The sequence below is a fragment of the Strix aluco genome, chromosome 2, assembly GCF_031877795.1.
Source record: "Strix aluco isolate bStrAlu1 chromosome 2, bStrAlu1.hap1, whole genome shotgun sequence".
Taxonomy (NCBI): domain Eukaryota; kingdom Metazoa; phylum Chordata; class Aves; order Strigiformes; family Strigidae; genus Strix; species Strix aluco.
In genome coordinates, this window is record NC_133932.1 from 69,008,127 (window position 1) to 69,035,177 (window position 27,051).

The 27,051-nt window shown below is 39.2% G+C and overlaps 2 protein-coding genes across 2 annotated transcripts in view; one reads left to right on the top strand and one right to left on the bottom strand.

Annotated features, from left to right (window-relative positions):
• Positions 1-16,170, top strand: part of LOC141919490 (pinopsin-like) — an 89,142-nt gene extending 72,972 nt beyond the window's left edge. The window contains exon 4 of the mRNA XM_074815168.1: positions 15,943-16,170. Coding sequence (XP_074671269.1) covers positions 15,943-16,170 — 228 coding nt within the window. The remainder of the gene's footprint in view (positions 1-15,942) is intronic.
• The window catches only part of ST6GAL2 (ST6 beta-galactoside alpha-2,6-sialyltransferase 2), a 56,084-nt gene continuing 37,560 nt past the window's right edge, over positions 8,528-27,051 (bottom strand). The window contains exon 6 of the mRNA XM_074815167.1: positions 8,528-13,577. Within this exon, the coding sequence (XP_074671268.1) occupies positions 13,309-13,577 (269 nt within the window). The 3' untranslated portion in view covers positions 8,528-13,308. The remainder of the gene's footprint in view (positions 13,578-27,051) is intronic.

The window sequence follows — 27,051 nt, forward strand, 5'->3', positions numbered from 1 at the left end:
CACTGAATAATCTCTAGTGATGTGGCAGTGGCATAATACTAGAATCTTATCCAGAGCATGATATTTTTGTACATTTAGTGTACGTGTGTAGTGATGTTACTTCTTAGAGTTTTATTGTGTCTGCCAGGTATATCTTTGCAGTCATGTATCCAACTAACAATTCAAGCAACAATCATTTCAGATTAGGTGGATGGAGAGAAAAACAAAATGAGATTTCCTAGTCAGAGAATATTTTTCATCATTTATGTAACCTCCTCTAAACAAATATTGTTAATTGATTTAATCTTCAGTATCCATCTAAGGCACATCATTAACATCATCCTAGTTTTACAGCAGGAGAAATTTGAGGATCAAAGGTTAGATCACTGCCCAAAACCTCATGATTTTGCATGGCAAGTCTAATCCAAATCTGTAGAACTTTATGATTTAATCATTATGTCCTTCTTCCTTCAGGGCAAAAAAGCTGCTGTACTCAAGGAAATAATGTTTGCCACAGTATGGAAAATACAACATAAAACTATACTGGGCCTGTAATTCATTAGAATAAATCCCTTTTCATTATAAACTGCATCATTTAATGCAATTCAGAAATTTGACAGTGTCCAAATGAAAACAAATTTGAGGTTCTTTGTCCTTTGAAGTAGAAGCTGTTGCAGAGCTTTATTCCTCTGTTGTTTAGTATAGTAACTGCTTTCAAACTAAATTTATTTGTAGCCAGTTTATAAACCTTTATTCCTGATTTACTCAAAGAGCCCTTCTTTGGTAGTTGTATTTTCTTCATACTGGGACATAAGAAACAGATCACCTTCTGTCTCCGTATTGCTAGGCTGACTACTTTAGTTCTTTTCATTTCCTCCAGTGACCTCGTCTCTTCATCTTTGCTGAACTCCCTGTTATTCAGTGACAGGATGTGTGAGAATGGTTCAAAACTGTGTGAGGGGAGGATGAAGCTAGATATTAGGAAACAATTCTTTACTGAGACGGTGGTCAAACACTGGAACAGGCTACCTAGAGAGGTGGTTAATGCGCCAAGCCTGTCAGTGTTTAAAAGGCATTTGGACAATGCCCTTAATAATATGCTTTAAATTTTGGTCAGCCCTGAAGTGGTCAGGCAGTTGGACTAGATGATCGTTGTAGGTCCCTTCCAACTAGAATATTCAGTTCTAGCCTATCTTATCCTATCCTACTGATGTCAAATCTAAACACAAACGTGTTTAATACTACTGTTTGCTATACATAATCTCAAACTCAAATATAGTCAGTGCTGTTGATACTGTGCAAATGGCTGTGACCAAGATATGCCCAGCTGACATCACTAATGTGTAGTCATAGCAAAATCAGTCCTGCAAAGGTCCTATCTTTCATTAGTTGCATTTCCTTACTTTGTAGGCAACAGGCCACTCTGGTGGCATGGGCATGTGGTAGCAAAAGCAACACTCTGGTGAATGACACGTTGGCTTCATAATGCTTTCCTCTTCTGTTTTCTCCATGTAGTAACTCTTTTAGATTTCTGAAATGATGAAAAATTCAAATAAAGAAGCAACTATTCAAATTATAACCCATACTTGGGACTGCGTATTTCATCTGGGAAACAACTCAGGCGTTCACTGGATGTTAGTAGAGGATCAATACTTCAAAGCATTAGGAGTTATTTCTTGTTTCTGTCTTGTTTGCAATGCTTAACTCTCTTGATTATTGTTACCTTCAGAATGTGAATGGAAAACCAAGACCATCAACTCTACACTGACTTCTTAAATCCCTTAGGACCAGATTTTCAGAAACGGGTGTATAGAAATATGCAGGGGTCCATTATATAAGGTACAACTATTGTATACTGAGTACTTTATGGATGATCCTGCTTCAGATGTAATATTTCATCCCTTCAGGGGAAATACTTACTCAAGACATTACAACACACCCAGGGCTTTATAAGACTTCTGTGTATGATGGATTTAGGCTAGTAGGAATATACTACAAGTACAGTTCAAAGGTAACCAAAAATGTATATAACTTGTCTTCCTTTTCACCTTCAATCCATTCTTTCTCAGTGATGAGCAACATCAAAATCAAGGGATTTCTATGAGTTATAAAACAAAAACCAGGCAATTTTGTAACTTGTCCCAGTAAAGCATTTTCTTAGTGCAAAATGGGGTTTATGCAGAATTAGAAGCTGTTAATTTTGCCAATTTTATTTTCAGCAGAGAAAATAATAAAGATAAAATGTCTCATTTCAGGCCAGATCTCCATGCCTAAGCCTCTACACCTTGATTCCTGTAAAATATATCCTCAATGAAAAACACTGTCCTTCACCCAGGCAGATCAAGCTCCCTTACCAGATTGCATTCCCCATGCATCAGTGCAGGAACAGTGGTGGCTCAGGTAGGGGAGGACATGCAGTGAAATGTAGCCCAGCCCAGAGATCTAGTTTATGGGGGCACAGGCAGAATGAAGCTGAACTATAATTCTGTGAAGGCTTCTACCTGTAATTGGACATTCTGACAGTCCAAGATTTTGTCTGGATTTTTTTGATAATTTGTTTTGGTTTGTCTGAGATAAGAAAGAAATTGTAGAAGAATTAAAAATTCCATCACAGCAGAAATTCCTATTTCTCAACCCCATTGGTTCTGTTGTTGCATTATTTATGCATAAAACCAAACAACTGCTACCAAAACAAAGTCACAAATCAAATCACCTCTGGTAATTTCTAATTCTGTCTTGGGTAAAATCAATACCTAATTGGCTGCAAACCAAGATAAAGATAAAAAACTAGAAAGATGGTTCCCAAGACTTGGTCTGTAACAAGAGCCCTCTTCCAGCAGCAGGATGTGTATCTGGTAATTAAAAGATTCTTCCAGCATTCCCATATCAGAGCACCTCCCATTTGTCATTAATAGCAACTGATGGAAAGATCATTTTGGACAACAGAAGCTGTAGCAACAGGGCAGGTGCTATGGGAATGTGGGGGAAGGAAGGGCTTGTAAGAACCTGTGTTTTAGCCAGAGGCAGAATGGAAGATAGTGCCAAGGAAGACTCAGTAGGTAAAATGCCCAAGAACTACTGAAGTTTTTGTGTGTGTAAGTGTTAGTAGAATGTAAGACAATGACCCACCCTCAAGCAAAAAGACCCTAAGTAATTCACAAGGGAAGATAACCAGTGGAGTTGTACTACAAAAATAACCTAATGAAAATAAGGCTTTGGATTTCTTTGCGCAGTGTTCTTGGTCTCAGCCTAAGCGAAACTCTGTAAGGAACATCTGGAAGAACTGTTTTCCCTAAACATGCATTACACACATAGCCAAGGATAGGCAGCTCATAACCCACAGCAAAAAAGAACACAGTAAGATCACATTTCTGCAAGTGTTTATTAATGTAATTCAGTCATAGCAGAATTGAGGTAGAAATATATCAGCATAAACCCATCACAGTCACCTGGAGGCTTTCTTTTAATCCTTGTGGGCTGATCCAGCATCCATGGGTGAAGAACTGAAAATACAAGACAGAACAGCATATTGACTATGACTAAATAAACACATTTTTCAAGTGTCAAAATAGTTCTCGTTGTTATGCTTTGAACTTTCAGCAAAATGGGAGTTATTTCAAAATGATCTGGAATCACTCATCCCATATTACAGTAGCAATAGACCCTTCATTTCCCCTTATGAAGTAAAATGTTACTGTAGGGACTGGTAAATCTGCTGCTGCCTCTGTCAGTCAGGATCCATCAATCACACTGCAATGTCTCAAACAATTCTGACTTAATGAAATGGGAATAGGAAGTAGAGGCAGGATCCATTTTGTTGCTATTCACTGAAGTTCTTTGCCTGTTCTTGTTCCTCACATTGCTTTAGGAAACTCTTCTTAAGTTTCTTTTAGGTAGGAGGAATTAACTGCTACCTCTTTTGTATACTGTATGGGTTTTAGTAGCTCTATTTAAGGCCAGGGAAGAGCATGTGCAAGATAAATATGACAATTGGTCTTTATTTCCTGCAATGATAAACCCCATTGAAAACAACAGTGCTGTCTTAAACCAATGTGCATTGAAGACATAGTAGCATTGTTAATACTGTGCTTTCATGTACACAGCCAATCCCTTTGAAGGTCAGCAGCAATGCTGGTTACATTGAAGTGTGAGTAAAGAAAAGTTCCTCTCTGTTTCCTCTAACAAAATAACTGTCCCCACTTTATGATCCCTGCAGCTTTGATATCTCACTTTGTTCACTTTATGAGAACATATTTCATGAGGGCTTATCTGAAAAGAGTACTTTTATATGATCAAGGATTATCTGAATAGTATGCTATATCCATGAAAGTAAGGTACTATTTCTCAGACACTGGTATCTGCTCTTTTGTTTCTGCCCTCCCTGCTCTTCTACCATGGAACAACTTCATTAGTATTATTCTGGTAACAGCTTATTGATTTGTTTTCTTCTCATCTCTACTGTTCTTGGGATGCTCCAGCTGCTCATTAAAATGCCTAATGGCCTGATAGCTACATTCAACCCCATGCATTTGTAAAGTCTAAATCAGGTCCATCAGATGGCCTATAATTTCATTCGTATAGAACAAAACAAGCACTGAAAGTAACTGAAAAGCAACCCAACACCTCCAGAGAGGAATATTGCTAGGGAAAAAAAATTATGTCGCTAGATCCTGTAGGAAGCTTCAACAAATCCTCCTGTCCTCTTTTCTGAAAAAACAGGCTCAGGAACAGGCCCAGAGCAGAATTTTCCCTACCTTTCCTTCCTAGTCATCTGCCCATACAACTGTCCTTGTTATGCTCAGGATATAGCACCTTATATGCGCCTCCTGGCTCACATGCCTCATAGGCAGCAAGGCTGTGCCTAGGGGTAGACCTCAGGCAATGTTAGCTTTCACAAGAGACACATCTCATGTTTCTTGCCTTGCCAAAAATTCTTCCTGCTGTCCCTGTCTTAATCCAAGGTGTAGATACTTTGGATCAGGAATGCTACCTAGTCTACAAAACATTAGACAACTGACAAATTATCTAGCTTCCTGAGGCATGTTCATGTTATGCTTCCTTTAATTGATGTAAGAATGACTAAACTACGCTTAAAAGACAAAAAGTTTTCTAGTTTTATAGAAAACAATCCAGAAACCTCCAAACCTCTTCCATTCCCCCCTCCCTGAGGACCTCACCTACACGGGAGACATACTTGCTTGCACATGGTAGCAACAGTGCAAGATGTAACCAGTATACCGCATGCCTCAGCACTCCAGGACTGAGGGTGGAAAAACCTTACCTGTTTAGAAGGTGAGCCAGCAAAATATTTGTTAGGAAGTTCAGTTGCAGTCAGATTGTCTGGGAGTGAGGCAATTAACAGTAGCTGACACAGCCTGGAGTCAGCACTGGTAGCAATTTTCCCCTCTGGCTGCTTCCATAAAATCAAGGCAGCTGTGATGTCTATTTGCTGTCCTCCTGAACCCCTCGGGGTTTCTGGAGTCCTCTCGAAAACATATAAGGAGTTTTTGCTACAGTAATTATCCCTTATCTGTCAGCATCCTGTAACCAAGAGGGTATTCGATTTGTATTTGTCTATGTGCAGAAACAGGTCACCAGAGAAAATGGGTTTTCTTATTTCAGTTATCATACAGATGACTATAAGCACATGGAGGAGGTTGTTCAGAGTGTAGCAATGTAACCCCATTAGTCTTTTCTCAGTTTAATTTGTGGGACTCGTGTTTACAAAGAAGCTGAGCCTCAGCAGAAGTCAATTACTGTTCTTTATCTTAGTTCTTCATTTTAAGATCACATCCCAGCACACTAAACATGACAGCAGCAAGATGAGCACCAGCAGATGAGTTGGGTTCCTCTCTAAATGTGCATGAAAAAAAACAAAAAACCAAACAGCCAAAACTTTTAAGTGGCTATGAGGAAAAAGCAGCAGTTCTTCCTTTCCATCTGGCAGGGTACATGTTTCTGGCTGTTTCCTTTTCCTTTCCTGCTGTGCATCATCATTCCTTTTCTCTTCCCCTTCCTTCCCCTGGACCCCCCCTGGACCTTTCTTTAATTTTGTAATTTTTAAGAATCCAGCAATCACTCCAGCAATGGCTCCTGTGATTTGTCACAACCTACTTGTGCTGTCAGTTTTCTGGTGGCTACTCTGCCTCCAGTGGAAAAAACCCACTATATTACTGCATTACAGTTAGTTCCCTGACATTTTAATATATTCAGTTAGCATTCCATCAAACTTAATAAGCATTTACTTGAACATTAGTGTATTTTTAGGAAAAAGAAATAATAGGGCATGCATATCTAACTTGCCTTGGGTGTCAAGGCATGAAGCTCAGGGGTCAGGCTGTACTTCCACAAAAGTGCAGTAATTTCTTTGAAGTGCTCTATCTGAAGTAACTTACCACTGTAAGAAAGTAGAATCTAAATATTAAAAATAAGGGAAAATGTATGGAGTGGACATTGGTAGGTTTTGGGGTGCAGCAGGTAAATCCATGCTATTCTGATGAAGCAATCAAATTATCCACTTGTCACCCTGGAAAGATCGAGATGGTAGGAGAGCTAGAATAGAAATCCAACGGAACCACAAGTATTAGTGGACTGTTCGTACTGATTGATGAAGTAGTCCCGCAGTAAGCAAGTCACTACTTAGTCATTGCTGCAGGTGCAGTTTCCTGCAGAAGAAGTTAGCGGGTGTGATTATAGCAAAACACTGGCTCCTCCCTCACTTGTCTAGCTGCTCTTATTGTAGAATCATATTAGTTTGGGGTGGAAGGGACCTTTAAAGGTCACCTAGTCCAACCCCCCTGCAATGGACAGGGACATCTTCAACTCTTACCAGGTTGCTCAGAGCCCTGTCCAGCCTGACCTTGAATGTTTCCAGGGATGGGGCATCTACCACCACTCTGGGCAACCTGTTCCAGTGTTTCATCACCTTCATCGTAAGAAATTTCTTCATTATATCTAGTCTAAATCTACCATCTTTTAGTTTAAAACCATTACCAGGTCCATGTCTTTCTTGTACTGAGGACTCCGGAGATGGATGCAGCACTCCAGGTGGGGGTCTCGCCAGAACAGAGGGGCAGAATCACTTCAACAGGTTCATGCTGAAGTCAAGACAGCAAGTTGGAGCAATCATCCTGAGACATATCTTTCAGCCAGATTACAATGGGCGAGCTAATAATGCAGATAAACAGACCAAAATGCCTGTATGAAGTTTGACCTGCCAGAGAATTATGCCCCTCAAAGCTGCTCAGGTGAAACACAGCTGTGAAACACAGCTGACTACTATGAATAAAAAGATAAAAGATACCTCCTTCAGATACCTACCTTGTTCAGAAAAGGGCAGTTCAGTTTTGGGAATAAACCTGAAAATGAGTTGCCTCCAAGGTTCCCTGAGATACTATCAGAAAGGTAACGTCGCACCTCCTATAGCTGTCACTGCTAAAGAACAGGGAGTACAGCAAGATGCTCTCTGTACCTCACACAATATAGTTCATGGGTTTCAACCTCCTACTGAGATACTGGTTTGTATGCAGTGAGACAAGAATGTCCTCTCTCATGTCATAGACAGTGAAGTTGATTGAGCATTTTATCAGTTGGAGTACAGTGATCATGTTTTGTTGTTGTTTTTTTAAATGAAAAATCTCACAGTAAAAGCAAAGTTGATGGATTTGAAAAGCATCCATTAGTTGCTTTGTTCATGCATCCCAGCATTCAGTTTATCCCCTTGGGTAGCATATTGTTCTGAGTTTTTCTGAGAGGTGTTGCATGTCATGACATATAGTAATTAGCCCCTCAACACTGCCTGCCAGAAGGTGGTGTAATACACAGGATGAGCTGCATGATTACTGGCTCCCAGGAGTTTATGCAATAGCAATCCAACTTCTATCATTCCACTAATGTGTAACTAGCTTTACTGTTGGCATGGATTCATAGTGACTCCCTGGGATGAAAACAATGACTGTTCCCTCCATTGGCCCAACTCCAGCCACTGCATAGTTCAAAAACTACCAAAAGCAGCAGAATGCCTAACATTTATTGGATGTAAGCAGACTTGTGGTGGTTAAATTATATGGTATTGCATCACAGACTGAATGACTTTACATTTTCCCTTTGGTAAGTTGTTTTTCATTTTAATTAATAATTGATAAAAAAGTCTGTTCTTATTCTTTAAAACATGCTGCTGGATTTCTCGAATGGGTGGCACAGCCATTTAGCTGAAGTTCACCAGCCTTCTGAGTACAGCATCAAGTCATCAGAGCATGACCTCCTTAGAGGGCTTGACTATCCCAAGAAATTTACTGCCAAACATAGAGCAGTATGGTATATTCTCCCAGGGGAATCCTAGAGCAGCTGCTCAGGTAGACATGTTCATTTTAGAATAAAACTGGCTTTACAATATTTGCCTCTTTTCTGTAGTTTACTGTGAAAGCCTATCTGTCCATTTTCATTTCGTTGCAACTGTGGGCAGAACTGACAGGCACCTTCCCTGTTTTGTTCCATCTGCAGTTCAGTGTGATTCACTCAAGGCAATATGAAAAGACCAGCACTCCTAAACAAATGAAAACAAACATTTTATTTACAGGAAAAAATCTGTACACTGTGCATACATAAAAATATACAAAATCATAATAGAAAATATAAAAAGTGTTAAAATGTATACAAACACTGCTTAAAAATGTGACTCCTGTAAAATCTTAAGCTTTGTTATTAGAGTACACATTCATTTAAAAAAATCATCATACAAAATAATTCTCAAAGCTATTAAAAAAGTACACAGTCTATATTTGAATAGCTCAATGACTACATATTATAAGAGTGATGAGATGGTATGAATAAATGTAAGGCTTTTACACACAACTCTTATTTGAAGAACAAAACTCTGAATCTGATCACTAAGCCAGAGGGAAGAAATCTTCAGTGTCAAAATTCATTCAGTGATGCAGATATGCCCAGACATGGGCTACTTTAAATTTCAAACAGTTAGATCAGGTATCCTGTGTGTGAGAGGACAACTCCCAGGAAAGATTCAGATGCTTTCTAATGACAGTCTTCTCAATTACGTACTTCAAAAAACAATTTCATTTATTGAATATGCATCAACTTTAGAGAGCATGAAGGGAAAAATAGTAGCCATTTATTTTTGCTGTCAATGCATTTAATATTCCTTTCATGGTGCATCTGCATCACTGTCCAAATGGTATTTTCCATCCTTAAAAACTGTTGAAGAAAAAGGAAATGAAAAAGAAAAGCCCCACTATGGATTGGATTGGTCTACATGTGTTTTGAATTCCTGTTTAATTCAATCCATCTCTAAAATGACTGTGTTCTGCCTGTGCAACCACTGAGTGTAGACACATGTCTTCATTTAAATGAACTCTCTCAGTTTTCCTGATTTTGGCAAGAGATCTACAGCAACAAGTTCAGAATTTGGATGTTTTCACCAAAGAAAGTGTCCTGACCAAAGACATGCAGTGATTTAGCTAAATTTGTACAGAAAGAGTGTAGATTAGACTGTGTAAATCACCCCTCTCTCTCCCCAAAGGTACGAATTTCTTATATCTTGGTAATTTCACTGACTTTGTCAGTTTCAACAGCATAAAACTGCATAGCAAGGTAAAAAAAGAAGATGTAGTATTTTAATCCAAGGAATGACTGACTGAGCTGTGAGTTTATGCTCAGGTAACCTTTAGAATTATAAAGGAATGGAACAATTAGTATTTTTCTTCTAGCAAAAAATTTTGGCTCAAAATGAGGCAAAATCTTTTGTATTTTTTTCTTGAGTAAACAGAAGAATACCTTGATTTAACCATCCAAAAGCTGAATGCATAAAATGATAGAGCACCACAAAAAAGGGAAAGGCAAAAAAGCTACAGAATTCACAGTGGAAAAAAGAGCATAATGAAATTCAGCATAAACTCAGCACATTTCCTTAAGCTGCTGCTGTGTTTCTGGTTTGTTTCAGCTAAGTGCAACTGTTGTCCACAGCACCAGGGCACAGGAATGAGGATTGATAGCTTTTGACGGTAACTTACACCTACTTGTCAGTAAAACCCATAAATTTAAAACCTGCACTGTTGCAATAAGTGTGAAGGGAGCTCAAGGGTCCACTAGTAGAGGCATTTGCTTGGTTAATGATGCACCTCAAGAGCCAGGTTTGGGCAAACCTCTCTTGTCTATGGTGCTGTTCCACTCTGTTAGTGTGTAACAGCCGCACGAGAGAGCTGTGAAGCTATGCCTGTATCTTCTTCCCCCAAAACCCATTATCTGGGTGGGAAAATGCATTTCCTTTTACGCTGTCTGCATTTAATATATGTATCTAAAACCAGCACTCTCACATGTTAGTACTATTGAAAGATACATCGTTCAGTGTTACTACATACTCACTGTTTTAAATTTACTGAATGTGATTCTTTGTAAAGAGCTCTGCCCTCACCAGGGATGGGGAAATGCCCATAAATGCAAAAATACTTGGTGGGCTCTTAGAAAAGCCAGCAATGCCAATGCCACGGAGTGTAAGCAATGGTGAGGGGAGCACCTCTGCAGGTCCTTTATGTTCCCCCTTTATTTCTGCCCCTTCCCCTCTTGCAGCAAGTGGAAGTGAACCCTCAGTTAGCAGATCAGGCACACTCGCCCTTGTGCCAAAAACCGAAGGAGGACAAGACAAAGTAGGGGAGTAAAATCTCTTTAAGCAGCCACAAGGTATCTGAGCAGGCAGACCAGTGAAACATCACAGTGAAAACCAGTGTTGGGAAGCCATGCCAGAGATGCTTATTTTTTTCAAGATGGGCATCACAAGTTGGTCTTCCACCTCTGTTAGCAAGCAAGCATTTGCAGCACAGCTCTGCAGCATCTTCTGAGGTGACGGTGCTACAGCACCCAAATTTGCACTTGTGGACTGCTGTATAAATCAGGATACAGCAAAGAAAAAATTTCTGCTGGAGGGCTTGAATGTGTACAGTCCAGTAAATTAAAAATACACAGTTCATTTTATAACATCTCAGACCTTGTTCTGCATTGTTGTTTAAATGATGTGTTAAGTAGGTATGCTTAGCACTTGTTACATGAAATTTTATCATTTGCCGTGTTCTGTACAACAGCTATGTTGATTATTCTGACAAATTACCGAGGGAATAATACAATATAATTCTGGTGTGGGTAGTTGAGTAATGCAGTTAGTATTTTTCTTCTTCATGAAAACAAAGGTAAAGGTTAGTGGTTGCAAATCAAAGTGATATACTTTTTTTTTCTTTTCAGAACTTGAGAATTTCCAGTTTATGGAAAAATAACATATTCACTAGTCCTAGAAAGCTAACCAATTCCCTTTACAAACATGTGGTAGCTCACCCAGTATACAGGAAAGAGACATGTTTGATTGCACTGTTCCAACTTCATATGTTTTGTAAACAGGGTACCAAACATATGGAAAAATAGATTCTATGTAGTTTATCTATTCTCCACAAGATTAAGTAACAGTGTTATTAACTTGTTGCCGCCATACATAACATTAAAAAGAAATCAGTATGTAATATATCCAGAGCCTAAGGCTAATATGAATAAAATCTATTCATTTTGACATGTACCAAAATGATTTATGGACATAACTATCCACACAATACAGAAGTACAGTTTTTAGATCATCTGGACATACTTTCTGTCAGCAAAACGAATCTTAAGAGGATCATAAAGCCCAAATTAAGAGACTACATGGGAAAAAGAAGGCTAAGTCCTATGTAAGACACATATTCTTCAATTTTGAGGAAGGAAAATCATCAGACCCAAAGAGCAGAGTGAGAGAAAAAGGATTCTGTGATTATACTTACACTACTACTGAGGAGTAAAGAGTCATTAATATTGTGTGCACTCTTCAATTGTGTTTCTGTTGCTTAAGACAAAACACAAAAAATACTTTCCACCACAGTCACTCAGCTATTCTTTTCAGTGCCTCTTTGAGCTGTCTGCCTTTTTACTGAATGGACATGAGTGGGATATAGCTGTGCTTTTGTGTACATACGTTCCCGCTGAACTTGCCCTAAGAGAAAGGGTACAGCTGTGTGGAAAAAAAAAAACCACCAAAACATTAACCTCCTGCCACTCGGAAAATCTGAAAGTCTTGCCATGAAAAATAATGCTTTAAATACATTAGCAACCAGGCAGATTTTTAGAAGTGCCTTAGAGAATATTCTCATTGTGTGTTATGATGAAAAATATAAAATTATCTCCATATTCAATCCATAGTCAGGTTTTTGCAGGCATTACAGCTTCTCTGGGGTATAGTCTTTCAAATGTTAAATAAAAAATGCTGATAGCCTCTTCTTTTCTCAGAAAACTCCCTATACTTTCCTAACAGCAGTAACTTGTGAACAAGTGACTTTGATACAGATCCCAATGAAATACTTAACAAAGGATGTCCGTAATCCTGAATGCTATCTTTGCTGCAGAAAGGTGAGCTCCCTCTACTCTTGCTTTCAGTGTGATGTGTAAGTGCTGCATAGCCTCCCCTGGCTTTCTCTGGATTGGCTTTATCTGTGCAGACCAGGGGAAGGCATCATTTCCATCTCACTTACATCCTCTTGCCAGGCCTCCCAGTAAGAGTTTTTTCCTGAATGAGTTACAAATATGTTTGTTGCTCTCTAGAGAAATGAGACATTTCTCTTTTTCCTCTGCCCCATGCAGTCAGTGTGAGCACGGGGGTCTGGCATCAAAAGTACAACCAGTAGTTTAACTGGTTTAGCTATGTGTACAGCCATCTCCATCTGCACTGACTTCATAGCCACCGTAAGGCCCTCTATACAGTTGGAGGTCTGTAACTGAGCCTGCTTATGAACCGGAATTAAAGTCTACTCTAGTCAATGACTGCACAGCTCGTAGTAGCAATTACTTCATTCCTGGAGAGTGTGAAAATCCCATGATGCCATGAGAAACACTGCATTGTTCAACTGGCCACTCTGTACATGAACAATAGAGGCTGTTTCACAATGCCAGGTTTAACAGTTAAATAAGTTCATTTTTTAAAAAAGTTACAGTCTAGCATATGTGGCATAAGAGACCACCAACAAATTCTGACAGTCACACCCACAACAATACATTATATTTCTGCCTAAGTATGTCCTTTGCACCTTTCATGAGCTAAGCCTTTTTTTTTTTTCTTTAACTATTTGCAAAGCAGTAATAAATATTCAGGCTCTGAAAAGAAGTATTTTTCATGCCTGCTACTTAATTACAATTTATAGACTCAAGACTAGATTGGTCTAAGATACATTTTTCAAGTATTCTCTTCTTGTTTATAGTACGACAGTAGTACCTTATTGCACATTGTTTCTGAAGGACTCTCTTCTACAAGTGTGGGAAATTATTTCGTTTGGGACACTTGACAGCTTTGAACCCTGGCAAAATGACTTTCCCCTTCCGATACAGATCATCCTGCAAACCTTTGTTCATCCTCTGCACCAACAGCTTCTCGTAGAGCAGTGGGTGGTAGGCCCCTAACGTACAAGCTGCATCATAGTAGAGTTCATGGTAGTGACATAGGTCGGTCTGTCGGACTGAAGGGATGTATTCATACACATGCACTTCGTTACACATGGACATCATGATGAGGATACCTGGAGCAGAAAGTGAAAAGAAAAGTGAACCCCAGATTTCATCTTTCTCACAGAAGTTTCCCTGCAGGCATCCAATCTGGTTTTCTTTCCTGCTTTCCTTTGCTGTTGCACACCTTAAGTATTACTTCTGTAAAATCATTAAGTGAAGTAATAGTTCCTTTTATTAGAGCAGCTTTCACTTGTCCCTGATACATAAAGATTGTGATTCCGGTAGAGTAGATGGGGTAGGACAACAATCATAAGGAAAGAATAAAAAACCTATGAAGGGCTTGCATACCACCATCAGCCTCCTCGAGTGAGAAGACCGCTCTCTCTCACCTCTCCCCATTTACCCTATCCTGTTCACAAAACATCCCCCAAGAATCAGGGACCTCATGCAGCTGCAGGCTAATTTTTTTGAGTCAACTGATCACTTTTCTTGGTTTTCTTGTATATTATCAATTCCTGAAGCTATTTAGCAAGACAGACCAGGTCTTTACAGTCACTTGCAGAATACAGAACACACACATATATTCAGAGCAGTTGTCTGGTGTTTTTAAGGAGATCTTCTTGGTACTTCTACCAGTTCCACAGCTAAACTCTGACCTCCCATGTACAGGAGATATAAAAAAATTCCAGGTATGCCCAATCTATCCTCCTCTGTGCTTTTGGATGTCTGTGTCTTGCAAATATTTACATACATACTAATCTTTAAGGCTATGAAGAATCTGACTGATTTCCCTTTGCTTTTTTGTACACCATGGCAAGGGGCAAGAATAGAAAGATGGGCCATTATCACCCATGTTTCTTGCCTTGACAACTTTTGGATGGTTCATGCAGATTTTTGGCAACATTAGGGTATCAATGTACTCCTTGAAACATCTCCACCTTATTACAATGTTGTTGTTACAATGTTATTACTTTCTTAGTCTGGAATTGAAGCAATTGCTTCTCTCCAGGCAGGAAGACATGACCAAGTAGGCAGCCTAAACACATGGAGAAGGGCATATAGGGAAACATCAGCCATGTAGTTGTGGCACAGAATCCCACAGCTTCTGACAACTGTATGAAGAGTCACGTGGAGAGAGGTTGAGGAAGGTAAATCCCTTCTTAGAGCAGTGCTGTCACAACGAAAAGCCCCTGACCACCTCGTGCTCAGCGAGGAAGAATCCACAAAATGCCAACCCATATCTTCCTGTCACATGTCAATGGCAGACCATCATCAGCACTGTCAATAGCAGCTAAGAAAGGCCATATGGAAATTAATTTGTTGTTTAAAGCCAACCAAAGGTTTGCTTTGACCTTAGGTGCAGCCCTAAGATGCTGTTACTCTCCTTATCCCATGCTCAAGATCAAAACTAGACCAGGACAAGTTAATGAGGAAGATAGGTGGGCTTATGCAAACTTTGTTTTCCTACAGCACAATTGTAAATCCGTACTAACAGAAGGTCTTTATAGCTTAAACGAGAGGAATCTTACTGTTGCAGCTGCACATTTTCAAAGGGACTAGTATCAGATATTGATCAAGAGCACTGTCTAAACTGCAATACTTTCACATCAATCCCAGCTTCTGGGAGCCTTTTCCGTTTCACAGAGCCATGTGAAAGAAGAATGACGAAGTAAGCCTTGAACACCACTTTTTTTTAAAGATTTCACTTAAAAATAAAATTATATAGAAAGTGTATTGAAGCACTTGTTGCATTACTGGTATCCCCATCCGTTGAATACAACTGTCAACTCTCAGAGAAGACAGCTGTATAAATCTACACACTTTGCACTTATAAATGAGTACTGATGTAATTGTTGTTTTTTTCTGTACAACAGTTTTGGAATCATAAAGCATCAAAGGTGTTTTGGATAGATCTCAAGTGAAGTGAATTAACGTAAAAAATTATTTTGGTTCATTAATTAAGCAAAGCCATTTTCTGAAGTTTAGTTTGCAGTTTGGGAACACAGATTTCAATGGCTTGCTAATGAAAAGAACCTTATGTTCTCCCTGCTGTGTATCATTAGATTATCAAAATGATTTTTTCCCTGCCTGATGTGTGAAGTAACTGAAAACCAATTACTTCTGTGATTAAATCTTCTTTTATCATGAATGAAAGGTTCTGAAAATGTTTTAGATTGTTCTACAGCTTTACACTGTACAGAGTCTATGGTCTTAGAAAAGCTAAGCATATCAATTTCAAAGGAAAAGTCCACAAATTTAAATGAACTTTAGTCTTGAGCAGCAAGAAACACAGATTCACAGTAAAAAAATATTTAATCCCTATTTGAGCAAAAAATATGAGCTGAATAAACTGTTTCCTTGCCTCCAAGCTGTTACAGAGATGCTCTGAATTGTAGCCTGCCTAGCAACTGTCTAGAATTGTGTTTGTTGTTTCAGTTTTACAAATGCTTTCGTCAGCTTTTCCACTGCCAACTGTATTCCTCCACTGATGGAGAGCCCACCTGCCACTCCAAGGTAAGCGTTATCCAGCTGAATCAGAGGATGGATGGTGGAAACATGTGCGATAACAAACCACGTCCAGAAACAGACAATAAAGTGACTTCTTTCCTGCACCCAGAGCCAAGCCTGGAGCCAGTTTTAAAGGCTGTACCACCAATATCTTAGGAAAATTGGCTCTGATGGAAAGTACAAGCCTTAACCAGAGTATGCTTGATTAATAAAGGAAGTTGCGATTTGTGGGATAGGAAAACTGTCAAGAACAAAAATTGGGACTGCCTTGTAATTTCCTTAATAACAGTAAAGATGGCCACATCACTCCAGGTATGGTTCAATGGCAAAATTTTAAGCAATAGCATCGACTTTCCTGTAAATTAGTTAATGGAGCACTTAGAAGTGGTAGAGTTTTAGTTCTTAGTGATGTGTGGATCAGTGTCCTCCAGAATCCATCTAAAAGGCATGCTGGGGTATCTAGTTTAGCTCCTTGCCTTTCTTGCCGTGTTTCATCCAGTCCATGTCTTGGGATTTCAGATTAAATTGCTCAAAAATAACCATAATTTCTGACAGTCCACTCAAGTTTTTGCTCATGCTGGACAATGATGTTTTGAAGGAGGGAAGACAGTGAATCAAGAGGCTAGTTTCTGAGTGGTTACAGCTAATTTACAACACATCTTTGTGTTGAAGTCTAGGTCAACAAACTGAAAGATGAGCTAAGACAATGAGTAGAAATTACCACATACAGAGGTGTCCCTGGGCTACAGAGGCTTCTCTGTCCTGGTGGAAATGGGAGCACTCCTGAGACTTCCAGACCTGGTGCACATTTCAAATGCCCAAACCCTACTCTGGGGAAGAATGGTGGTCAGCACCAGACTTTTTTTCTCCTTTAGCAGCTCTAACACCACAGATCCCCAGTCAAAGAGACCAACAGTGTGGTACAATCAGCACTCCCATCCCAACCACCTATGGGTGAGATCCCAGGGCATGTAGTATTGCACACTCAATCTACATGAACCCAAGGAGGTGAGTTCTTCCACTGAGCTGTCATAGACCCCAAATTCTCCCTTGGAATGATCTGCTCCTGCTGTTTTGTTCAAAAACAGAAGCTGGGATAGTACTATATTAAAGATGAAAGGGAAGAAATGAAAAAAAAAAAATTTGAAAAGAAGCTGTTTTCTTTGTATGAATAGAGTCCTCGCTAAAATAGGGAATAAATGGGTTCAGTTCTGTCCCATGCCTTAGAGGATGTGTACACCCTCCTCCACAGGGAACAGCCCTAGTGTTGGAGAGCCATTACTGTGTTACAGAAATCTAAATTTACAAAAACCATGAATCAGCTGTCTTTAAATGAACAGCAGCAGTTTAAACCATGAGGACATTCATACCATTCCATGTACTAGGATATAATCAGTTTTTATTCTCTTTACCTTCTAATGCCATTTCTGGCTTGTTTTCCTTAAGTCTCTAAAACAGGGCTGCCAGCAGAGCTCCCTGGGCCACAGGTCTCACATTCCAGCCCATGTTTTTTAGTACCACTCTAACTCAGTTTCTCTCTTTGCTTGCGGTTAACGACATTGCAGTGAGTTACTGACATCTGTATCCAGCAGGTGTAAGTGTGCCAAGCTGTCTATATTTTCATCTACCTCACAACTCAGTTTCCCCATCTTCCCTTCCCTCCCCCAGTTACCTTCAGTGATTGTATAATATTTTTTTAAATTACTAATAGCTTTTTGGCACTTACATGATCCCCAAAATATTTTTTACCTTACGTTTGAACTTTCATGTTTTGGATGCAATCACAAAGATAAAGAAGAGGTGTGCACCTTGCTGACTTGACCTTCCTTCTGTTAACCTGTTTTGCTTGCCAGTCTGCTCTGCGAAGTCCTACCTCGCTTCCCATTTGTTATGCCATTTACACATCTCTTTCTGTATTACTGCTTCCTAGGTTTCCCTTCTGTGGCTGAATCTCTTCACTTCATACAGTATTAACCTGTAGTTTCCAAGTTTACATCCTTTCCCTATATTGCCCCCAGAGTACATGCCTATCTACTTAGTTCTTTTGTTTGTGTACTTTTCACATCACTGCCTGATTCAGTATCATCTGCAAGTTTGATTCGTATCTCAGAACTCCTCTGTGATCATCAGCATCAGTATGAATGAAAACCAAATTGTTTGATAGCCTGTAGGGTGAAGAATTTCCATATGCTACATTTCAATATTTGTCTTTGCTCACAGTCCTTAGGTTAGTTTTCAGTCAATGCACAATTACTACATATAAAGCAGCACATACTGGCTTACACATGACCTAAGGAGATGTTAATGATCACTGTGTGACAGTCATTGTCCCAACACTTTATAGTCTGGTCCGAATTAATCTCGCTGAGATGTTCATGCCCATTTCTGACCTAGCTGTTCTAAAGCACTCTTTATAGACAACGCAGGAGACAGGCATTTTTAGGGCACAATTCATCTGACTTATTTTAGATGTCTACTTCAGGATGGGATGAGTTGTTCCCTGTAAGTGTTGCTCCTCTCCAGTGACTAGGCAGAAACTGAAAATAAGTTTGGCTCTTGCTATCAAGCACCTTCTCCTCCACTCTCTTAGGTCAGAATCTTTTGGTGCTTTGTGAAAAATAATGTAATTGGCTTTTCCAGAAGCATAGTGAGAAGAAATGAAAACAAGGTGTGATTCATCTGACCGAATGTGCCCACTGGTGCAGTTTCCCACAGCTGAGATAGGTATCACAGGCTCCTTTGCTGTCAGTAGAATACAGTGTGCACTTTTAGTAAGCAGCGCATGTCTACTCATCCCAGAGCAGACATTTAAAAATGGATCATACGAGTCATGCCCCAGAAGTTCCCATTTCTTTCTGCTGATTGTATGGGAAGCCTGAGTGGCAGCACAGGTACCTGTACTGCATGAGTTTACCTGCAGTACAGGATAAAAATTTCACATGTAGAGGGGAACACAGGTCTCATAGCCATATTTAAGAGGTGCCTGGTTTTTGTTCTAATAAGTCCGAGGCTAACACAAATACAGAACTGCACTGGAGACATCTAAAGCTAGGTGGCATGAGTCCTGCTCTCTGACTGACCTAGCCATGGACCATAAAGAGAAGTCAATTTTATGTGCAAGGATTACGCTGAGAGGAGGTGGCTTTTTTTACACTCAAAAGGATTAAGGTACAGGAATAGGAGTGGAAGCAGAGAATTACAAAGTATTTAGGGAAGACCAGAGGGCATGCACAACTTAAGAAAAAGTAAAACCTGAAAAGGAAAGCCTATAGGCTATCTATAGCATCCAAACATCAAAAAAGGTGAAGTACTCCTTTGAATGCTGAGAGAAGTCCGTGGGGCACAATGCAAAGTCTGCTTTTCATCAGCAGGCCCTAACAAAACTCAGTAAAAACGAGATTAATTGGATTAATCTAGTAGTAGCAGTATTACTATCCTGCTTAGGGGATTTGGTCAAGGATCTGTTAAACTCCAGTACAAACCAGCAGAAATATTGCCAGTCTAAGCGATGATGTTGCCATGAAATCTACAGGTCTAGAGGGAACTATGCGGGTAGGTCAGAGGCCCCTCACAGCGCAGAGACAACCTTGAAGCTAGATCAGATGGCTTGGGGTCCTGTCCAGCCCAGTACTGAATATTTCCAAGGATGGAAATGGAGCTGCTGAATCTTTTCAGTTTACTGGAGCATTCAAAAGTAATATTGGAAGCATGACTGTGAAACCAGCAAGCACATGGGAAAGTGACTTCTAGATCTCTTCCAGGTCTGAAGTTTAAGCTTTAAAACTTTTAGATCTTAAATATCCAATCTAATTTTCATAGTAAAGAAAAAGTCAGGGTATCTGGTATGATTTTAACTTTGGCAAACTTGGTGCAACCATACATTCACAGTCACAACTGAAGATACTTCTCTGTAGGCCATTCTAATCTATGCTAATACCCTCGATGGATTTTCAAAAGTCCCATTTGGATTACAACTGTGAAAATGGAAAAATGAAGAAAAATTCTGCCTGTGTGGAGAAAAGTTGTTTTATAGTAGATCATTCAAAGGTGTGCTTTATGAATATTTTATAGTTGAATGACAATGTTCCTGAATGCTGTATTGGGAAAAAAAAAAAAGATTGTGAGCATAGAATATTCTTTTAAAAGTATTTTAAAATATAGTTCCAAAGAAATGATGTGGCTGTCAGAGAAACTGTCAATTTGCAAGTTTGTTACAACAGTACAATGTTAGATGCTAAAAAAGTATTAAGTATTTCAAAATATTTTATATTAATATTTAAAAATCCTCAAAAAGATGTGTTGTTGGTTTTTTCCCTATCTGGCAGATATCTGTGGTGTCAGGAAGTGTTGGGTGTAGTTTAAACTCAGTCCAGTTGGCACAAATAAATTCCTGAGCTTTTACAATCTGCGCTGAAAACATGCAAACCAGAATTAAATTAAAATTAAATTCCTTGCATGGATGGTTTATACAAATGAACACACACTATGGATTCTAATCAAAAGGAGAAAATGCTTTTCAATTTGTTCTTGGCAATTTTAATGACTCAAGAGGTTTTGGATTTTCAACATACATCTTTTGTACAGTACAATTAGGCTTTGTGGTTAGCACACTGATTTAAAAAGAATGTTCTCTAGTTTAAAAGTAAATAAAATATAGTTTAATATACCTGAATACAACAGATGCTGTATGAAAGCATCTAGAAATAAGTGTAATTCAAACATTCAGCAAGAACTCAGCATCATTTTAACAAAATGTAAGAGATGATGAAAACATTTAAATACACATAATCTGATTATTATACTCATAATGTGTCTCATTTCACACACACCACAAATTTAGTTACAGAATATAATTTAGCTAGACACACCAGTAAGTTTGTTTGATAATATGTGCACTTGAAACCATTACAAATAAACATAAAGCATTTAGAACATATAGTTTTCTATATGTTAGTCTATTTCTATAGTCCTCTCTTGATGGGATTTCAGCTACCACAGGAAAATCTGTCACTCCTTGAAACTGGGCCAAATGTGCCTCAGTTATTCTTTGGAACCTATAATAAAAGTAGCTTCTGGCTTTTTAAAATACTATGTTTCTAAAAAAGGGTTCTTTTACTTCTGTTTAGTTCATCAACTATGACAAATACTACCCACAAGAAGACCAAATATTTATTAAGGAATTTAATTGTCACCAAATGGCCCTGTGCCTAAGCTTAATAAATTGTGCAATACCTGTCACCTTTGATGTATAGATACTAGCATTATATAGTAGACCTAGAAAATGATATATTTATCTCTTAATGCTGAATGCAAAAGGCATACATTAATCACAATAATATATTCTGTAATATGAGCATAGACTGGAAAATGCTGACCAGTAATATATAATTTTAAATGTGTTATTCAAATTTGGGTCATACACTAGAATAGTAAAGATTTTTTTATGTGATTTGGGGCGCTGTAAGAGGAGAGTTTGCTCTTTTACTTCTGTATTTCAGGAAGTAGGAGATGCTCAAATTTCGAGTGCTTTTTATTAGAATAAGAATTTAAAGCTTATGTATTTGGAGGTATTTATTTGTGTGATAATGCTTAAACAAAACTGAGCTGGGAAGAGTAAGCACTGTTCTGTTCCTTCAACTGCTGGCAAACAGCTGAGTAAGTAACAGTAATAAAGGCAACTCTTAATATGTCGAATTGTTTCTTTCAGTTCATGCAAGCGTTATTTTTTTCTAAGCAGAGCTGGAGATCAGCTGCATTCTTCTATTCAACGTGCTCTCTGAAGCCATTTTAAATTTAAGTTCTTAGTCATACAATGGTCTGCTAATGTTGCAATGTAATGATAGTCTTGCTTGTACTATTGTCTCAATGCATGCAAATGAAAATTAAAATAATGTTATCAACTATTAATGACGCATAACTGTTAAATCTGTAATGTCAACTGTAAAGCCTCAAACAAGCCTTTCTTTCTCTCAACAATAAAGTAATCTGGGCTTAGCTATTGTGTTCAGTGGTTCATATGTTATGCTAAAAGCTACAACAGATAGTAAAAACTACTGCCTACAAAGACAACCTAAAATGTAAGTCTACACAGACCATGTTTTGATTTGGGAGTAAAAAAATAATACCACAGTCAGAGCTTTCAACCAGCTTTTTAAAAAGACAAAAGCTGCTGGGTATATAAGGGTATATAAATGTGAATTTCAAGTAAAATCACCTCTGAAGAGGTAAGAGCAAAGTGTACTGGTGGACTATGGTAAGTAGGAATTCACAGAAAATCCAGTTAGTAAACAACAGACAGGAGCAAAATCTTCATAGAAAAGCCTGTATATAATCTAGACATTATTAAAAAGCCCCCAAACTTTCCGAATGCTAATATACCATCCCATCCAATGCACACAAAATGCTGCTTTTGAGAAACTCATGGAAGCAGCTTTAGTCTTGGTCTTCAGATGACAAAAATGAAGGTCAGAACTAGGTTATTTACATAGGGTACCAAGGAGGGTATAGTAACAGTTTTCTTACAGCAGAATGGTAAAAATAGAGACTGCCGATTTATACACCATCAGCCTCAGTTAAAAACTGAGCTTTGATATATTCAGAAAGAGGGGAGGAAGACCAAGTTCGTATTTCACAGTGAAAAATGTATTAATAGGAAGTGAAGAGGCAACACTTATTTCTGCTGCCAAAAGACAGGGCAAATCCTTTCCTAATAACAGTGACGTTTTTCTCCAGTGTCAATTTAGGATTTGACAGTGGAATCCAAATCCGAAATTTGGTGGTTGAATGCTTACAGTTCTTCTGAGTAAAATGGAGTAGATCAAAGTCCAAGATGAGGTGTAAACATACCAATACTCATTTAGCAAACCCAGTTTTCAGCCAAATGTGAGCCAACAAATTTAACTGCAAAAAGCCACCATGGCAATTGCCTAATGTTAATGCAAGATGATGAGAATACTCTGCAGAGTTTTCTTTAAAAGCACACAGGTGGCAGCTGTAAAAACGATGCAAAAATATGCAAGAATGGGTTCTCAAAGCTCACCTTGTTACTGTAATCTAAGGATTAGAGTAGGAAGACAAAGAGTAAATAATTTATAATAAGGAGTGACATTAGCTAAACTATGATATGCCACATAAGGCAAAGTTACAAGCCATGGAAAGTCCACACTGGTGTCTCAGAAAACAAGCCAAAAAAGGACTCCCAGATTAAAATAAAAAGTTTGTTTTTGTTGTTACCCTGGTGAACCTTTCCCCACAAAAAAACAGATTCTGTGTTTTCTTGGTCATTATTCATAGCCTTTGAGCTGGAAAATACCCCACTAAAGGGCGACTTGTCTGTACCAAGTTAATCCTTCCTAGACATGCTATACCCTCAGAAGTAACACCTAGAAATGGGCTTGCAATCTGACAGGCAATGAGTTTAGCCTACTTTCAATGATGTCCTGAACTTACACCCATCACTAGGTTAGGTAGAAAACAATGTTAAAGTAATAACAAATTTAGTGGAAAAGGCCGCAGTCAGACATGGGTCTGGATGTAGCGTTGTTAAGATGCAGCCCAGCACTGGTGACAGATGGGCTGCCGTAAGCTGACATGCTGCTTAGAAGAAAATCAAACACAGAACATCTCCAGGTTAGAACCTGATGGAGAGGAGCAGAGAAAACTCTGTTCTTGAAGGAAGCTGATCTGTGTTGGGTAGTATTCATCTCACCTGGTTTTAGACCTCCGTAGTGTCTATGTGTTGTATGTTACCATTTCAGAAGGAGCTGGAAGCAGTGACAGATTTTAAAAGGCTTAAAACAGTAAGTGAATGTACACAAAATGCTGTATTACTACACCATTCTAGACTTGTGCCTTGTTTTGTACATAACCTGTAGAGCATGACCAATCCTGCTCTGTGCCACAGTTCTCTCCCCATCCTCTCCTCTCCCTTCCTCTACAGCTGGGACATGCGCTGCACTTCCCTCACCCCGACCACTGGCTATTGCAGCACTAGTGCCTCTCCTCAGCAACATGCCGGCACAGAGCTAATGTGGCTCCAGGAGGGAGTTATGTCGAGATAGGGCATCCCATATGCCAAAGGAAGCACAAAAACCGTTCTTCTCCCTAGCTCCCACGCAGTGGAGAAAACAGGGAAAAAAGATCCTACCTCTTCTCACTCTCTCATTCCCCTAAAGTCACAACATGCAAGAGACTACCTCTTCCCCACAAATGACTCGTGGGCCCCTTTTCCAAGAGACTTAATAATATTGTGACTTAAGGACTTTAATACAGCTATTAACTATGTTAAAAGATTCCCCTGAGATCAATCACTGCTGAAGGATAGTGGCTCTCTGCTGCAGAACACCGTGGAAACACATGCCACAAAGCATCTTCCCTTTGGGAAGACTCGTTTTCTTATAAATAGTGCTACCCAGCAGAAATAGATACAATTATCAGGTGAAAAATGTAATTAGTGAAGAAACAGGTCTAAGACCACCCTGAAACATTCCTGACATTCCTGAAAGGAAATAGTCTGATGTTTCCATGTTTGAATTTATATATTTGTCCAATTTTGTAAACTGGGGCTAAAGAGAGTTAAAAAGCTTGAAACAAAGTGTTTCACTTGATCCAGAACCATTTTTTTTTTACCTTTTCCATGTTACTGGCAGCAACAGCAATGTGAGGAACTGTTGCGCTTGCTCTGCAAGTAACCGCAGCTCACAGATGGCTGTCTGACTTTCTGCTGGTGTATGGACAGACCAGATCCTTGAGCAGTCTGTAATTGTTCCAATTGCAGAGCATTGCACAGAGACTTACAATAAGTTATTCTAATAAAGTGATTAGAATCACTATGGTCCATGCTATAAATAGCTTAGATTCAGGGTCACAGGTCCCTCTGCCTGTGAAAATTCAGACCCTCTATTTAACAATAGCCTATCTTCCTTCATACAGCTGTTTTGAGCATAATGGTATTAGCAGTGCAGCCATTTAATAAACTATTTTCCCATATCTTCTTGAAATTAAGACACTCATATTTTATGATAGCCATCACTTACCCATTCTTTCTATTAATTTTACAGGATATAATTTTATAGATTTTATAAGAATCAGGTAGAAGCTCAATATTCAGGATACATCTTTCATACAGGTGCACTCAGTTGTGTCTGCCAGCTTCAGTTCCAACTAGATTATTTGCTGCATGAGTTGTTGAGAGATACCTGATCTGAAGACCAACATGACTTTTCAGATTTCTGCCAAGCTGTGTTACATTTTTTATGCTTTATCTTGACCTTTACGTCCACCTTTGACAATATGCAGTTGCCATTTCTGTGCTGTCGCCCAATTTATATTATGTTACATGTGCAACGCATAGACATCCATTCAATAAGGTTACTAAAATAGGAAGCCTCTCCCTAATAAAATATTTAAAATGCATCTATCAGAACAGTAGCTAGTTATCAAATGAGGTGGATATGACTCCAAATAAGCTTGTCTTACTGTCTGGTTCTCTTAAAGCTAATAATAGCATTACCAAAATGTCTAAGCATATCCTTTGGCAAAAGAACAATATAAATAAAATTCTCAGTAGAGGAGAAGGTGGCAAATTTGCATCTGTACAAACAGAATGTATTTATCTGTACAGCTTTTGTTGTTAATGTTTTGCTTGTTTAATGATTGATATTTTCAAAGCTTTCTCTGCTTGAAGGGTATTTTTTGTCAGGAACATTTAGATTTGGGGCTGAAGATTACTGTTCTATTCTTACAGTGAAATTAATGCCATTTCTTCAAAGAAAGCTTTTGAAGTGTTTCTTATATATGGTGGAAGTACAGATTGACAGCACAATGATCCTCTTCACTGTTCTTAAGATCAGCAGCTGTTAACCTATTTTTATCAACAACTTCATTACTCCAAGAAATGCTTTTGCAAAATGTGAATGCAGCTGGTGAGATCATTCCACACGAGCAGTCTTCCCCTTATGAATTTTTACTAGCAGGTTCCAAAAATCTCACTTCAAGAAGTAACCAACTGCCAAGCCATCCTCCTCCAACACACAAGGCCTCCTCTTCTTTCCACTCATGCTCCAGGTAAGCACAACCCATTCAGGTCATAGATGGGCATCTCCAAGACACCTTTATGACATACCTCTGGGAGCTTCAGCACCCTCCCTAAGGCCTTTGGTGGGCTCCACAATATGCTGGGATGCCCCTACTGTATACAGAGCCCAAGATAAGTGCTCAGAACTGGTTTTCCCACGTTGCATGCAATCTCAGGTATCTTTGCTTTCAGATTCAGATGGAAAGAATAAAAAGAGCACTTTCTGACTGCAGCAAATACATAGACCAATATCACAATGTCAAGGAGGAAAGTATGGAGTTTCCAAAGCTGAAGATGGTATTTGGAGCTCTGTTGACCTCTGTGTCTCTAGAAACATGAGCAAGGAAGACCCTGCCCCAGCCTTGCTACTCTGACTACCTGCATCCTTTGGACATTCACAATGTGGACCTGCTATGCATCAGGTAAGTTGTTATGCTGTATGAACTGTGGGCACGGTGCCAAATTATCCCCCAAGAAATACTAAGGAAGGACCAAAAAATACAATGAAACTCTATTCCTCGAAGTGTCTAAGAAGAGGGCACTTTCAGACTGAGCACTAGAAGCCGTGACAGAGCATGGGAAATCCCATTCCTTGACCTGTGTAGGGAATAGTTGAATGGGAGTGTTGATCTGCTTGAGGGTAGGGAGGCTCTGCAGAGAGATCTGGACAGGCTGGAGCGATGGGCTAAGGCCAACTGTAGGAGTTTCAATAAGGCCAAATGCCGGGTGCTGCACTTGGGCCACAACAATCCCCAGCAGCGCTACAGGCTTGGGGAGGAGTGGCTGGAGAGCTGCCAGTCAGAGAGGGACCTGGGGGTGTTGACTGACAGCCGGCTGAACATGAGCCAGCAGTGTGCCCAGGTGGCCAAGAAGGCCAATGGCATCCTGGCTTGTATCAGAAATAGCGTGGCCAGCAGGGACAGGGAAGTGATCTTACCCCTGTACTCGGCACTGGTGAGGCC